Source organism: Carcharodon carcharias, chromosome 24 (assembly GCF_017639515.1).
Source record: "Carcharodon carcharias isolate sCarCar2 chromosome 24, sCarCar2.pri, whole genome shotgun sequence".
Lineage (NCBI taxonomy): Eukaryota > Metazoa > Chordata > Chondrichthyes > Lamniformes > Lamnidae > Carcharodon > Carcharodon carcharias.
Window position 1 is genome coordinate 12,378,399 of NC_054490.1, and position 14,170 is coordinate 12,392,568.

The window sequence follows — 14,170 nt, forward strand, 5'->3', positions numbered from 1 at the left end:
TCCCGCTAGCTTTCCCACTCCCCCACCCCCTCCCCTCCCCCTCCCTTCTTCCACTTCCTGCCCTTCCCCTCCCCCTCCCACACTACGCCCCCTCCTCCTTCCAAATCTTCCCCCTCCCCTTTCCCACTCCGCCCCTCTTTTACTGGAGTGTACTGATACTGGACGTTTGCTGTGTCCCACTGACAGGGATAGTTTCCTCATGGGTCAAGGATCTGCGATGCTTTTCCCGATTATTGATCCTGATCCCAAGATCGTTTCGAATCAACTGCCCAACACCATCAAAGTAGGACCCATCGAACAGCACCTGGAGGTCATGTGTGGCCTACTGAGACAGGACGATACCATCGCACTGGTTAGTGACCCAACTCTCATTCTAAACTATCCCTGATAAACACTCCCAGGACAGGTACAGAACGGGGTTAGATACAGAGTAAAGCTCCCTGTACACTGTCCCCATCAAACACTCCCAGGACAGGTACAGCACGGGGTGAGATAGAGAGTAAAGCTTCCTCTACACTGTCCCCATCAAACAGTCCCAGGACAGGTACAGCACGGGGTTAGATACAGAGTAAAGCTCCCTGTACACTGTCCCCATCAAACACTCCCAGGACAGGTACAGCACGGGGTGAGATAGAGAGTAAAGCTTCCTCTACACTGTCCCCATCAAACACTCCCAGGACAGGTACAGCACGGGGTTAGATACAGAGTAAAGCTCCCTCTACACTGTCCCCATCAAACACTCCCAGGACAGGTACAACACGGGGTTAGATACAGAGTAAAGCTTCCTCTACGCTGTCCCCATCAAACACTCCCAGGACAGGTACAGCACGGGGTTAGATACAGAGTAAAGTTCCCTCTACACTGTCCCCATCAAACACTCCCAGGACAGGTACAGCACGGGGATAGATACAGAGTAATTTCCTTACATTATTCATTGGCCTAGTGTTAATTTTTGACTTTGAATATTTTACCTGCTGTTCTCTCTCCCTCACTGCCTCCCTTATGCTCTTCTCTCCCCCTTTTCCTTCCTCCCCTCTGTTCTTTGATGCATTTCCTTCATCTCTCTTTTTGCATTCTCCCCCTCACTCTCCCCCCTTCCCATTTCTCCCCCACTCTCTCACTCTCCCTCTCTCTCCCACCCTCTCTTTCCCACCCTCCCTATCCCTCTCCCCCTCTCCCTCTCCTCCTCTTGCTCTCCCCGTTTCCATCTCCCTCTCTCCCTCCCCTCTCTCTCTCCGCCTCTCTCTCCCGTCTCTCCCCCACTCTCTCCCCCACTCTCTCCCCCCTCTCTCTCTCCGCCTCTCTCTCCCATCTCTCCCCCGCTCTCTGCCCCACTCTACTCTTTCCCCTGCGCTCTCCCCTGCTCTCTCCCCCACTCTCTGCCCCACTCTACTCTTTCCCCTGCGCTCTCCCCTGCTCTCTCCCCCACTCTCTCCCCCTTCTCTCCCTCCCACTCTCTCTTTCCCCCTCTACCCATCTCCCTCTCCCCCTCTCCCTCTCCCCCTCTCCCTCTCCCTCTCCCCCTCTCCCACTCTCTCTCCCCTCTTGGCCTTCTCTGTCACACACACAGGCTGTCCGATTGGAGTGTGCGAAATCCCAGCGATCCCGATATTTTTTGCTCACTTCCAACAGTCAGCGATTGGAATTTGGGGAGAATATCATCCTTGGAGTGGATATCAAGGAAAACAAAAGGTAAGATTATGTGATCCCTGGGTTAGAGAGAGAGGGGAAATCAGCCAGGGTTCCTGCTCCTGATCACTGTCCAGTGATCCCTGGGTTAGAGAGAGAGGGGAAATCAGCCAGGGTTCCTGCTCCTGATCACTGTCCAGTGATCCCTGGGTTAGAGAGAGAGAGAGAGGGGAAATCAGCCAGGGTTCCTGCTCCTGATCACTGCCCAGTGATCCCTGGGTTAGAGAGAGAGGGGAAATCAGCCAGGGTTCGTGCTCCTGATCACTGACCAGTGATCCCTGGGTTAGAGAGAGAGAGAGGGAGGAAATCAGCCAGGGTTCCTGCTCCTGATCACTGTCCAGTGATCCCTGGGTTTAGAGAAAGAGAGAGGGGAAATCAGCCAGGGTTCCTGCTCCTGATCACTGCCCAGTGATCCCTGGGTTAGAGAGAGAGAGGGGAAATCAGCCAGGGTTCCTGCTCCTGATCACTGCCCAGTGATTCCTGGGTTAAAGAGAGAGAGGGGAAATCAGCCAGGGTTCCTACTCCTGATCACTGTCCAGTGATCCCTGGGTTTAGAGAAAGAGAGAGGGGAAATCAGCCAGGGTTTCTGATCCTGATCACTGTCCGGTGATCCCTGGGTTTAGAGAAAGAGAGAGGGGAAATCAGCCAGGGTTCCTGCTCCTGATCACTGTCCGGTGATCCCTGGGTGATAGGGGAAATGTGTGGGATGCAAAGTGAAACTTTGATAACTGATTAATTTTTCTCGCAGTGAACAAGAATGCACTATCGGATTGGTGCTGCCAGTATGGAGTGATACACAAGTATTCTTAGATGGCGATGGGTAAGAATATCACGCACTCCTGTATCTGGGGACGTGCCTCTAACCACCCCCTCTCTCTCACACTCTTGTATCTGGAGAGGTCTCTCTAACCCCCTTTCTCTCTCACACTCCTGTATCTGGAGAGGTCTCTCTAACCCCCTTTCTCTCTCACACTCCTGTATCTGGGGAGGTCTCTCTAACCCCCTCTATCTCTCTCACACTCCTGTATCTGGGGAGGTCTTTCTAACCCCCTCTCTCTCTCACACTCCTGTATCTGGGGAGGTCTCTATAACCCCCTCTCTCTCACACTCCTGTATCTGGGGAGGTCTCTCTAACCCCCTCTCTCTCTCACACTCCTGTATCTGGGGAGGTCTCTCTAACTCCCTCCCTCTCTCACACTCCTGTATCTGGGGAGGTCTCTCTAACCCCCTCTCTCTCACACTCCAATATCTGGGGAGGTCTCTCTCTTTACCCCGCTCCCGGAAATCACTCTCTGTTTATTGATTGATGGGGATGTGGGCTTCTCTGGCCGGGCCCAGCATTTATTGCCCATCCCTAATTGCCCCTTGAGAAGGTGGTGGGTGAGCTGCCTTCTTGAGCCGCTGCAGTCCCCGTGCGGTGTAGGTACACCCACAGCGCTGTTAGGGAGGGAGTTCCAGGATTTTGACCCAGCGACAGTGAAGGAACGGCCGATATATTTCCAAGTCAGGATGGTGAGTGGCTCGGAGGGGAACTTCCAGGTGGTGGGTGTTCCCCATGTGTCTGCTGCCCTTGTCCTTCTGGATTGTAGTGGTCGTGGGTTTGGGTGGCACTGTCAAAGGAACCTTGATGAATTGCTGCAGTGCATCTTGTAGATGGTACACACACTGCTGCTACTGTGCGTCGGCGGTGGAGGGAGTGAATGTTTGTGGATGGGGAGCCGATCAAGTGGGGCTGCTTTGTCCTGGATGGTGTCGAGCTTCTTGAGTGTTGTGGAGGCTGCACTCGTCCAGGCGAGTGGGTTGCTTCCTCAACGCCACCTCTGTGTCCCTGACCATCTGCCTCTCTGTTCACAGGGGATTCAGTGTCACCAGTGGCTGCCGAACCTGTCTCTTTAAGCCAGTCAGCGTCCAGGTGATGTGGTGAGTCACTGTCGGAAGCGTTGTAAATGTGGGAATTCGGGGATGGCTGAGAGATAAGGGGAATGAGAAAGGGAGAGAGAGAGAGAGAGAGAGGGAGGAATAAGGGTCACCCACTTCTCTGTCACCTTTCACCAGCTCTGGACTTGGTGAGCCAGCCCGTGAAGGCTTATTTGTGAAGTGCAGGCGCTCTTTGTCTTGTGGAAAATGCAGCTTGCAGCTTCTGCACAGCATGATCCCACAAGGAGCCCCAGCTCAGTCTGATCTGGAGCTTGGTGTCCAGTTCTGGGCACCGCACTTTAGGAAGGATGTGAAGGCTTTAGGGAGTGTGTGGAAAAGATTGACGAGAATGGTTCCAGGGATGAGGAATTTCAGTGACGTGGAGAGATTGGAGAAGCTGGGACTGTTCTCCTTGGAGGAGAGAAGGTCGAGAGGAGATTTGATCGAGGTGTTCAAACTCATGAGGGGTCTGGACAGAGTCGATAGGGAGAAACTGTTCCCATTGGTGGAAGGATCGAGAAACAGAGGCACACAGATTTAAGGTGATTGGTGAAAGAAGCAACAGCGACATGAGGAGTGCACTGTCTGAGGGTGTGGTGGAGTAAGGGTCAATTGAGTGGTTAGGGTCTGGAACGCACTGCCTGAGAGTGTGGTGGAGACAGGGTCAATCGAGTGGTTAGGATCTGGAATTCACTGTCTGAGAGTGTGGGGGAGACACGGTCAATCGAGTGGAACACACTGTCTGAGACTGTGGGGGAGACAGGGTCAATCGAGTGGTTAGGATCTGGAATGCACTGTCTGAGAGTGTTGGGGAGACAGGGTCAATCGAGTGGTTAGGATCTGGAACGCACTGTCTGAGAGTGATGAGGAGACAGGGTCCTTCGAGTGGTTAGGATATGCAATGCACAGTCTGAGAGTATGGTGGAGAAAGGGTCAATCGAGTGGTTAGGATCTGATACACTGTCTGCGAGTTTGATGGAGACAGGGTCAATCGAGTGGTTAGGATCTGGAAAACACTGTCTGACAGTGTGGTGGAGACAGGGTCAATCGAGTGGAACGCACTGTCTGAGGATGTGGGGGAGACAGGGTCAATCGAGTGGTTAGCATCTGGAATGCACTGTCTGAGAGTGTGGTGGAGAAGGGTCAATCGAGAGGTTAGGATCTGGAATGCACTCTCTGAGAGTGTGGTGGAGACAGGGTCAATCAAGTGGTTAGGATCTGGAATGCACTGTCTAAGAGTATGGTGGAGACGGTCAATCAAGTGGTTAGGATCTGGAATGCAATGTCTGAGAGTGTGTGGGAGACAGGGTCAATCGAGTGGAACACACTGTCTGAGAGTCTGGTGGAGTGAGGGTTAATCAAGTGGTTAGGATGTGGAACGCACAGTCTGAGTGTGTGGTGGAGACAGGATTAATCAAGTGGTTAGGATCTGAAACGCACTGTCTGAGAGTGATGTGGAGACAGGGTCAATCAGGTGGTTAGGGTCTGGAACGCACTGTCTGAGAGTGATGAGGAGACAGGGTCAATCGAGTGGTTATGATCTGGAACGCACAGTCTGAGAGTGTGGTGGAGACAGGGTCAATCAAGTGGTTAGGGTATGGAACGCACAGTCTGAGAGTGTGGGGGAGACAGGGTCAATCAATGGTTAGCATCTGGAATGCACTGTCTGAGAGTGTGGGGGAGACAGGGTCAATCGAGTGGTTATGATCTGGAACGCACTGTCTGAGAGTGTGGTGGAGACAGGGTCAATCAGGTGGTTAGGGTCTGGAACGCACTGTCTGAGAATGTGGTGGAGACAGGGTCAATCGATGGTTAGCATCTGGAATGCACTGTCTGAGAGTGTGGTGGAGAAGGGTCAATCGAGAGGTTAGGATCTGGAATGCACTCTCTGAGAGTGTGGTGGAGACAGGGTCAATCGAGTGGTTATGATCTGGAACGCACTGTCTGAGAGTGTGGTGGAGACAGGGTCAATCAAGTGGTTAGGATCTGGAATGCACTGTCTAAGAGTGTGGTGGAGACGGTCAATCAAGTGGTTAGGATCTGGAATGCAATGTCTGAGAGTGTGTGGGAGACAGGGTCAATCGAGTGGAACACACTGTCTGAGAGTCTGGTGGAGTGAGGGTCAATCAAGTGGTTAGGATGTGGAACGCACAGTCTGAGTGTGTGGTGGAGACAGGATTAATCAAGTGGTTAGGATCTGGAACGCACTGTCTGAGAGTGATGTGGAGACAGGGTCATTCGAGTGGTTAGGATCTGGAATGCACTTTCTGAGAGTGTGAGGGAGACAGGGTCAATCGAGTGGTTAGGATCTGGAACACACTGTCTGAGAGTGTAGTGGAGACAGGGTCAATCGAGTGGAACGCACTGTCTGAGAGAGTGATGGAGACAGGGTCAATCGAGTGGTTAGGGTCTGGAATGCACTGTCTGAGAGTGTGGTGGAGACAGGGTCAATCGAGGGGTTAGGGTCTGGAACGCACTGTCTGAGAGTGTGGTGGAGACAGGGTCAATCGAGTGGTTAGGGTCTGGAACGCACTGTCTGAGAGTGTGGTGGAGACAGGGTCAATCGAGGGGTTAGGATCTGGAATGCACTGTCTGAGAGTGTGGTGGAGACAGGGTCAATCGAGTGGTTAGGATCTGGAACGCACTGTCTGCGAGTGTGGTGGAGACAGGGTCAATCGAGTGGTTAGGATCTGAAACACACTGTCTGAAAGTTTGGTGAAGACAGGGTCAATCGAGTGGAACGCACTGTCTGAGAGTGTGGTGGAGACAGGGTCAATCGAGTGGTTAGGATGTGGAATGCCCTGTCTGAGACTGTGGGGGAGACAGGGTCAATCGAGTGGTTAGGATCTGGAATGCACTGTCTGAGAGTGTTGGGGAGACAGGGTCAATCGGGTGGTTAGGATCTGGAATGCACTGTCTGAGAGTGTGGGGGTGACAGGGACAATCGAGTCTTTGGTTAGGGAATTGGATCATGGTCTGAAAGGGAAGAATGTGCAGAGATACAGGGACAAGGTCGGATGGGAGGGGGACTCTGAGTTGATCTCACAGAGGGCCAGCACATACACAATGGGATGAATGGCCCGCCCTGTTCTGTCACAGTTTATTGATTCTGTGATATGCTAAGAACCATTTGTTCTGATGTTTACAGCATTAATATCGGCCGCAGGACATTGGGGAGAAATCCCTCCCAGCAGCGTTTATCCAATAGTGGCCGTTGGATCCTTTCAATACGCTGACCCTCCGACAGTGCAGCACTCCCTCAGTACTGACCCTCCGACAGTGCGGAACTCCCTCAGTACTGACCCTCTGACAGTGCAGCACTCCCTCAGTACTGACCCTCCGACAGCGCGGCTCTCCCTCAGTACTGACCCTCCGACAGTGCGGTGCTCCCTCAGTACTAACCCCCCGACAGTGCGGCACGCCCTCAGTACTGACCCTCCGACAGTGCGGTGCTCCCTCAGTACTGACCCTCCGACAGTGCGGCACTCCCTCAGTACTGACCCTCCGACAGTGCAGCACTCCCTCAGTACTGACCCCCCGACAGTGCGGCACTCCCTCAGTACTGACCCTCCGACAGTGCAGCACTCCCTCAGTACTGACCCTCCGACAGTGCAGCACTCCCTCAGTACTGACCCTCCGACAGTGCGGCGTTCCCTCAGTACTGACCCCCTGACAGTGCGGCACTCCCTCAGTACTGACGCTCCCACAGTGCGGCGCTCCCTCAGTACTGACCCTCTGACAGTGCAGCACTCCCTCAGTACTGACCCTCTGACAGTGCGGCACTCCGTCAGTACTGACTCTCCGACAGTGCGGCGCACCCTCAGGACTGACTCTGTGACAATGCGGCACTCCCTCAGTACTGACCCTCCGACAGTGAGGCACTCCGTCAGTACTGACGCTCCGACAGTGCGGCGCTCCCTCAGTACTGACCCTCCGACAGTGCGGCACTCCCTCAGTACTGACCCTCCGACAGTGCGGCACTCCCTCAGTACTGACCCTCTGACAGTGCGGCACTCCCTCAGTACTGACCCTCAGACAGTGCGGCACTCCCTCAGTACTGACCCTCCGGCAGTGCGGCGCTCCCTCAGTACTGACCCTCTGACAGTGAGGCACTCCCTCAGTACTGACCCTCCGACAGTGCGGCGCTCCCTCAGTACTGACCCTCCGACAGAGCGGCACTCCCTCAGTACTGACCCTCCGGCAGTGCGGCGCTCCGTCAGTACTGACACTCCGACAGTGCAGCACTCCCTCATTACTGACCCTCTGACAGTGTGGCACTCCCTCAGTACCGACCCTCCGACACTGCGGCACTCCCTGTGTACTGACCCTCCGACAGTGCAGCACTCCCTCAGTACTGACCCTCCAACAGTGCAGCACTCCCTCAGTACTGACCCTCTGACAGTGCAGCACTCCCTCATTACTGACCCTCCAACAGTGCAGCGAGCCCTCAGTACTGAGCCTCCGAGAGTGCGGCACTCCCTCAGTACTGACCCTCCGACTGTGTGGCACTCCCTCAGTACTGACCCTCCAACAGCGCAGCACTCCCTCAGTACTGACCCTCCGACTGTGTGGCACTCCCTCAGTACTGACCCTCCGACAGTGCGGCACTCCCTCAGTACTGACCCTCCGACAGTGTGGCACTCTCTCAGTACTGACCCTCTGACTGTTTGGCACTCCCTCAGTACTGACCGTCTGACAGTGCAGCACTCCCTCATTACTGACCCTCCGACAGTGCAGCACTCCCTCAGTACTGACCCTCCGACAGTGCGGCGTTCCCTCAGTACTGACCCTCTGACAGTGCGGCACTCCCTCAGTACTGACCCTCCCACAGTGCGGCGCTGCCTCAGTACTGATCCTCTGACAGTGCAGCACTCCCTCAGTACTGACCCTCTGACAGTGCAGCACTCCCTCAGTACTGACTCTCCGACAGTGCGGCGCTCCCTCAGGACTGACTCTGTGACAATGCGGCACTCCCTCAGTACTGACCCTCCGACAGTGCGGCACTCCGTCAGTACTGACCCTCCGACAGTGCGGCACTCCCTCATTACTGACCCTACGACAGGGCAGCGCTCCCTCAGTACTGACCCTCCGACAGTGCGGCCCTCCCTCAGTACTGACCCTCTGACAGTGCGGCACTCCCTCAGTACTGACCCTCCAACAGTGCGGCCCTCCCTCAGTACTGACACTCCGACAGTGCGGCGCTCCCTCAGTACTGACCCTCCGACAGTGAGGCGTCCCTCAGTACTCACCCTCTGACATTGCAGCAATCCCTCAGTACTGACCCTCCGACAGTGCGTCGCTTTCTCAGTACTGACCTTCGAACAGTGCGGCGCTCCGTCAGTACTGACCCTGTGACAGTGCGTCGCTTTCTCAGTGCTGACATTCGAACAGTGCGGCACTCCCTCAGTACTGACCCTCCGACAGTGCGGCACTCCCTCAGTACTGACCCTCTGACAGTGGGGCACTCCCTCATTACTGACCCTCCGACAGTGCAGCACTCCCTCAGTACTGACCCTCCGACAGTGCAGCACTCCCTCTGTACTGACCCTCCGACAGTGCGGCGTTCCCTCAGTACTGACCCTCTGACAGTGCGGCACTCCCTCAGTACTGACCCTCCCACAGTGCGGCGCTCCCTCAGTACTGACCCTCTGACAGTGCAGCACTCCCTCAGTACTGACCCTCTGACAGTGCAGCACTCTGTCAGTACTGACTCTCCGACAGTGCGGCGCTCCCTCAGGACTGACTCTGTGACAATGCGGCACTCCCTCAGTACTGACCCTCCGACAGTGCGGCACTCCGTCAGTACTGACCCTCCGACAGTGCGGCACTCCCTCAGTACTGACCCTCCGACAGTGCGGCGCTCCCTCAGTACTGACCCTCCGACAGTGCGGCGCTCCCTCAGTACTGACCCGCCGACAGTGCGGCGTCCCTCAGTACTCACGCACTGACAGTGCAGCAATCCCTCTGTACTGACCCTCCGACAGTGCGTCGCTTTCTCAGTACTGACCTTCGAACAGTGCGGCGCTCCGTCAGTACTGACCCTGTGACAGTGCGTCGCTTTCTCAGTGCTGACCTTCGAACAGTGCGGCACTCCCTCAGTACTGACGCTCCGACAGTGCGGCGCTCCCTCAGTACTGACCCTCCGACAGTGCGGCACTCCATCAGTACTGACCCTCTGACAGTGCGGCACTCCCTCAGTACTGACCCTCTGACAGTGCGGCGCTCCCTCAGCACTGACCCTCCGACAGTACTGCACTCCCTCAGTACTGACGCTCCGACAGTGCGGCGGTCCCTCAGTACTGACCCTCCGACAGTGCGGCATTCCCTCAGTACTGACCCTCCGACAGTTCGGCACTCCCTCAGTACTGACCCTCTGACAGTGCGGCACTCCCTCAGTACTGACCCTCCGACAGTGCGGCACTCCCTCAGTACTGACCCTCCGACAGTGCGGCGCTCCCTCAGTACTGACCCTCTGACAGTGCGGCACTCCCTCAGTACTGACCCTCCGACAGTGTGGCACTCTCTCAGTACTGACCCTCTGACTGTTTGGCACTCCCTCAGTACTGACCGTCTGACAGTGCAGCACTCCCTCATTACTGACCCTCCGACAGTGCAGCACTCCCTCAGTACTGACCCTCCGACAGTGCGGCGTTCCCTCAGTACTGACCCTCCGACAGTGCGGCGTTCCCTCAGTACTGACCCTCTGACAGTGCGGCACTCCGTCAGTACTGACCCTCCGACAGTGCGGCACTCCCTCAGTACTGACCCTCCGACAGTGTGGCACTCTCTCAGTACTGACCCTCTGACTGTTTGGCACTCCCTCAGTACTGACCGTCTGACAGTGCAGCACTCCCTCATTACTGACCCTCCGACAGTGCAGCACTCCCTCAGTACTGACCCTCCGACAGTGCGGCGTTCCCTCAGTACTGACCCTCTGACAGTGCGGCACTCCCTCAGTACTGACCCTCTGACAGTGCAGCACTCCGTCAGTACTGACTGTCCGACAGTGCGGCGCTCCCTCAGGACTGACTCTGTGACAATGCGGCACTCCCTCAGTACTGACCCTCCGACAGTGCGGCACTCCGTCAGTACTGACCCCCCGACAGTGCGGCACTCCCTCATTACTGACCCTACGACAGGGCAGCGCTCCCTCAGTACTGACCCTCCGACAGTGCAGCACTCCCTCAGTACTGACCCTCCGACAGTGCGGCACTCCCTCAGTACTGACCCTCCGACAGTGCGGCCCTCCCTCAGTACTGACCCTCCGACAGTGCGGCACTCCCTCAGTACTGACCCACCGACAGTGCGGCGTCCCTCAGTACTCACCCTCTGACATTGCAGCAATCCCTCAGTACTGACCCTCCGACAGTGCGTCGCTTTCTCAGTACTGACCTTCGAACAGTGCGGCGCTCCTTCAGTACTGACCCTGTGACAGTGCGTCGCTTTCTCAGTGCTGACCTTCGAACAGTGCGGCACTCCCTCAGTACTGACCCTCCGACAGTGCGGCACTCCCTCAGTACTGACCCTCTGACAGTGCAGCACTCCCTCATTACTGACCCTCCGACAGTGCAGCACTCCCTCAGTACTGACCCTTCGACAGTGCAGCACTCCCTCTGTACTGACCCTCCGACAGTGCGGCGTTCCCTCAGTACTGACCCTCTGACATTGCAGCAATCCCTCAGCACTGACCCTCCGACAGTGCGTCGCTTTCTCAGTACTGACCTTCGAACAGTGCGGCGCTCCGTCAGTACTGACCCTGTGACAGTGCGTCGCTTTCTCAGTGCTGACCTTCGAACAGTGCGGCACTCCCTCAGTACTGACCCTCCGACAGTGCGGCACTCCCTCAGTACTGACCCTCTGACAGTGCAGCACTCCCTCATTACTGACCCTCCGACAGTGCAGCACTCCCTCAGTACTGACCCTCCGACAGTGCGGCACTCCCTCAGTACTGACCCTCCGACAGTGCGGCACTCCCTCAGTACTGACCCTCTGACAGTGCGGCACTCCCTCAGTACTGACCCTCCCACAGTGCGGCGCTCCCTCAGTACTGACCCTCTGACAGTGCAGCACTCCCTCAGTACTGACCCTCTGACAGTGCAGCACTTTGTCAGTACTGACACTCCGACAGTGCGGCGCTCCCTCAGGACTGACTCTGTGACAATGCGGCACTCCCTCAGTACTGACCCTCCGACAGTGCGGCACTCCGTCAGTACTGACCCTCCGACAGTGCGGCACTCCCTCAGTACTGACCCTCCGACAGTGCGGCACTCCCTCATTACTGACCCTACGACAGGGCAGCGCTCCCTCAGTACTGACCCTCCGACAGTGCAGCACTCCCTCAGTACTGACCCTCTGACAGTGCGGCACTCCCTCAGTACTGACCCTCTGACAGTGCGGCGCTCCCTCAGCACTGACCCTCCGACAGTACTGCACTCCCTCAGTACTGACCCTCCGACAGTGTGGCACTCTCTCAGTACTGACCCTCTGACTGTTTGGCACTCCCTCAGTACTGACCCTCTGACAGTGCAGCACTCCCTCATTACTGACCCTCCGACAGTGCGGCGTCCCTCAGTACTCACCCTCTGACAGTGCAGCAATCCCTCTGTACTGACCCTCCGACAGTGCGTCGCTTTCTCAGTACTGACCTTCGAACAGTGCGGCGCTCCGTCAGTACTGACCCTGTGACAGTGCGTCGCTTTCTCAGTGCTGACCTTCGAACAGTGCGGCACTCCCTCAGTACTGACGCTCCGACCGTGCGGCGCTCCCTCAGTACTGACCCTCCAACAGTGCGGCACTCCCTCAGTACTGACCCTCTGACAGTGCGGCACTCCCTCAGTACTGACCCTCTGACAGTGCGGCGCTCCCTCAGCACTGACCCTCCGACAGTACTGCATTCCCTCAGTACTGACGCTCCGACAGTGCGGCGGTCCCTCAGTACTGACCCTCCGACAGTGCGGCATTCCCTCAGTACTGACCCTCCGACAGTTCGGCACTCCCTCAGTACTGACCCTCTGACAGTGCGGCACTCCCTCAGTACTGACCCTCCGACAGTGCGGCACTCCCTCAGTACTGACCCTCCGACAGTGCGGCGCTCCCTCAGTACTGACCCTCTGACAGTGCGGCACTCCCTCAGTACTGACCCTCCGACAGTGCGGCGCTCCCTCAGTACTAACCCTCTGACAGAGCGGCACTCCCTCAGTACTGACCCTCTGACAGTGCGGCACTCCGTCAGTACTGACCCTCCGACAGTGCGGCACTTCCTCAGTACTGACCCTCCGACAGTGTGGCACTCTCTCAGTACTGACCCTCTGACTGTTTGGCACTCCCTCAGTACTGACCGTCTGACAGTGCAGCACTCCCTCATTACTGACCCTCCGACAGTGCAGCACTCCCTCAGTACTGACCCTCCGACAGTGCGGCGTTCCCTCAGTACTGACCCTCTGACAGTGCGGCACTCCCTCAGTACTGACCCTCCCACAGTGCGGCCCTCCCTCAGTACTGACCCTCTGACAGTGCAGCACTCCCTCACTACTGACCCTCTGACAGTGCAGCACTCCGTCAGTACTGACTCTCCGACAGTGCGGCGCTCCCTCAGGACTGACTCTGTGACAATGCGGCACTCCCTCAGTACTGACCCTCCGACAGTGTGGCACTCCGTCAGTACTGACCCCCCGACAGTGCGGCACTCCCTCATTACTGACCCTACGACAGGGCAGCGCTCCCTCAGTACTGACCCTCCGACAGTGCAGCACTCCCTCAGTACTGACCCTCCGACAGTGCGGCACTCCCTCAGTACTGACCCTCCGACAGTGCGGCCCTCCCTCAGTACTGACCCTCCGACAGTGCGGCACTCCCTCAGTACTGACCCTCCGACAGTGCGTCGTCCCTCAGTACTCACCCTCTGACATTGCAGCAATCCCTCAGTACTGACCCTCCGACAGTGCGTCGCTTTCTCAGTACTGACCTTCGAACAGTGCGGCGCTCCGTCAGTACTGACCCTGTGACAGTGCGTCGCTTTCTCAGTGCTGACCTTCGAACAGTGCGGCACTCCCTCAGTACTGACCCTCCGACAGTGCGGCACTCCCTCAGTACTGACCCTATGACAGTGCAGCACTCCCTCATTACTGACCCTCCGACAGTGCAGCACTCCCTCAGTACTGACCCTCCGACAGTGCAGCACTCCCTCTGTACTGACCCTCCAACAGTGCGGCGTTCCCTCAGTACTGACCCTCTGACATTGCAGCAATCCCTCAGTACTGACCCTCCGACAGTGCGTCGCTTTCTCAGTACTGACCTTCGAACAGTGCGGCGCTCCGTCTGTACTGACCCTGTGACAGTGCGTCGCTTTCTCAGTGCTGACCTTCGAACAGTGCGGCACTCCCTCAGTACTGACCCTCCGACAGTGCGGCACTCCCTCAGTACTGACCCTCTGACAGTGCAGCACTCCCTCATTACTGACCCTCCGACAGTGCAGCACTCCCTCAGTACTGACCCTCCGACAGTGCAGCACTCCCTCTGTACTGACCCTCCGACAGTGCGGCGTTCTCTCAGTACTGACCCTCTG

The 14,170-nt window shown here is 56.8% G+C and overlaps 1 protein-coding gene across 1 annotated transcript in view; it reads left to right on the top strand.

Moving 5' to 3' along the window:
• Positions 1-14,170, top strand: part of LOC121269343 (protein phosphatase Slingshot homolog 3-like) — a 39,535-nt gene that overhangs the window by 2,242 nt on the left and 23,123 nt on the right. Inside the window, exons 2-5 of the mRNA XM_041173894.1 lie at positions 187-352; positions 1,571-1,692; positions 2,438-2,509; positions 3,544-3,609. Of these exons, the coding sequence (XP_041029828.1) occupies positions 187-352; positions 1,571-1,692; positions 2,438-2,509; positions 3,544-3,609 (426 nt within the window). The remainder of the gene's footprint in view (positions 1-186; positions 353-1,570; positions 1,693-2,437; positions 2,510-3,543; positions 3,610-14,170) is intronic.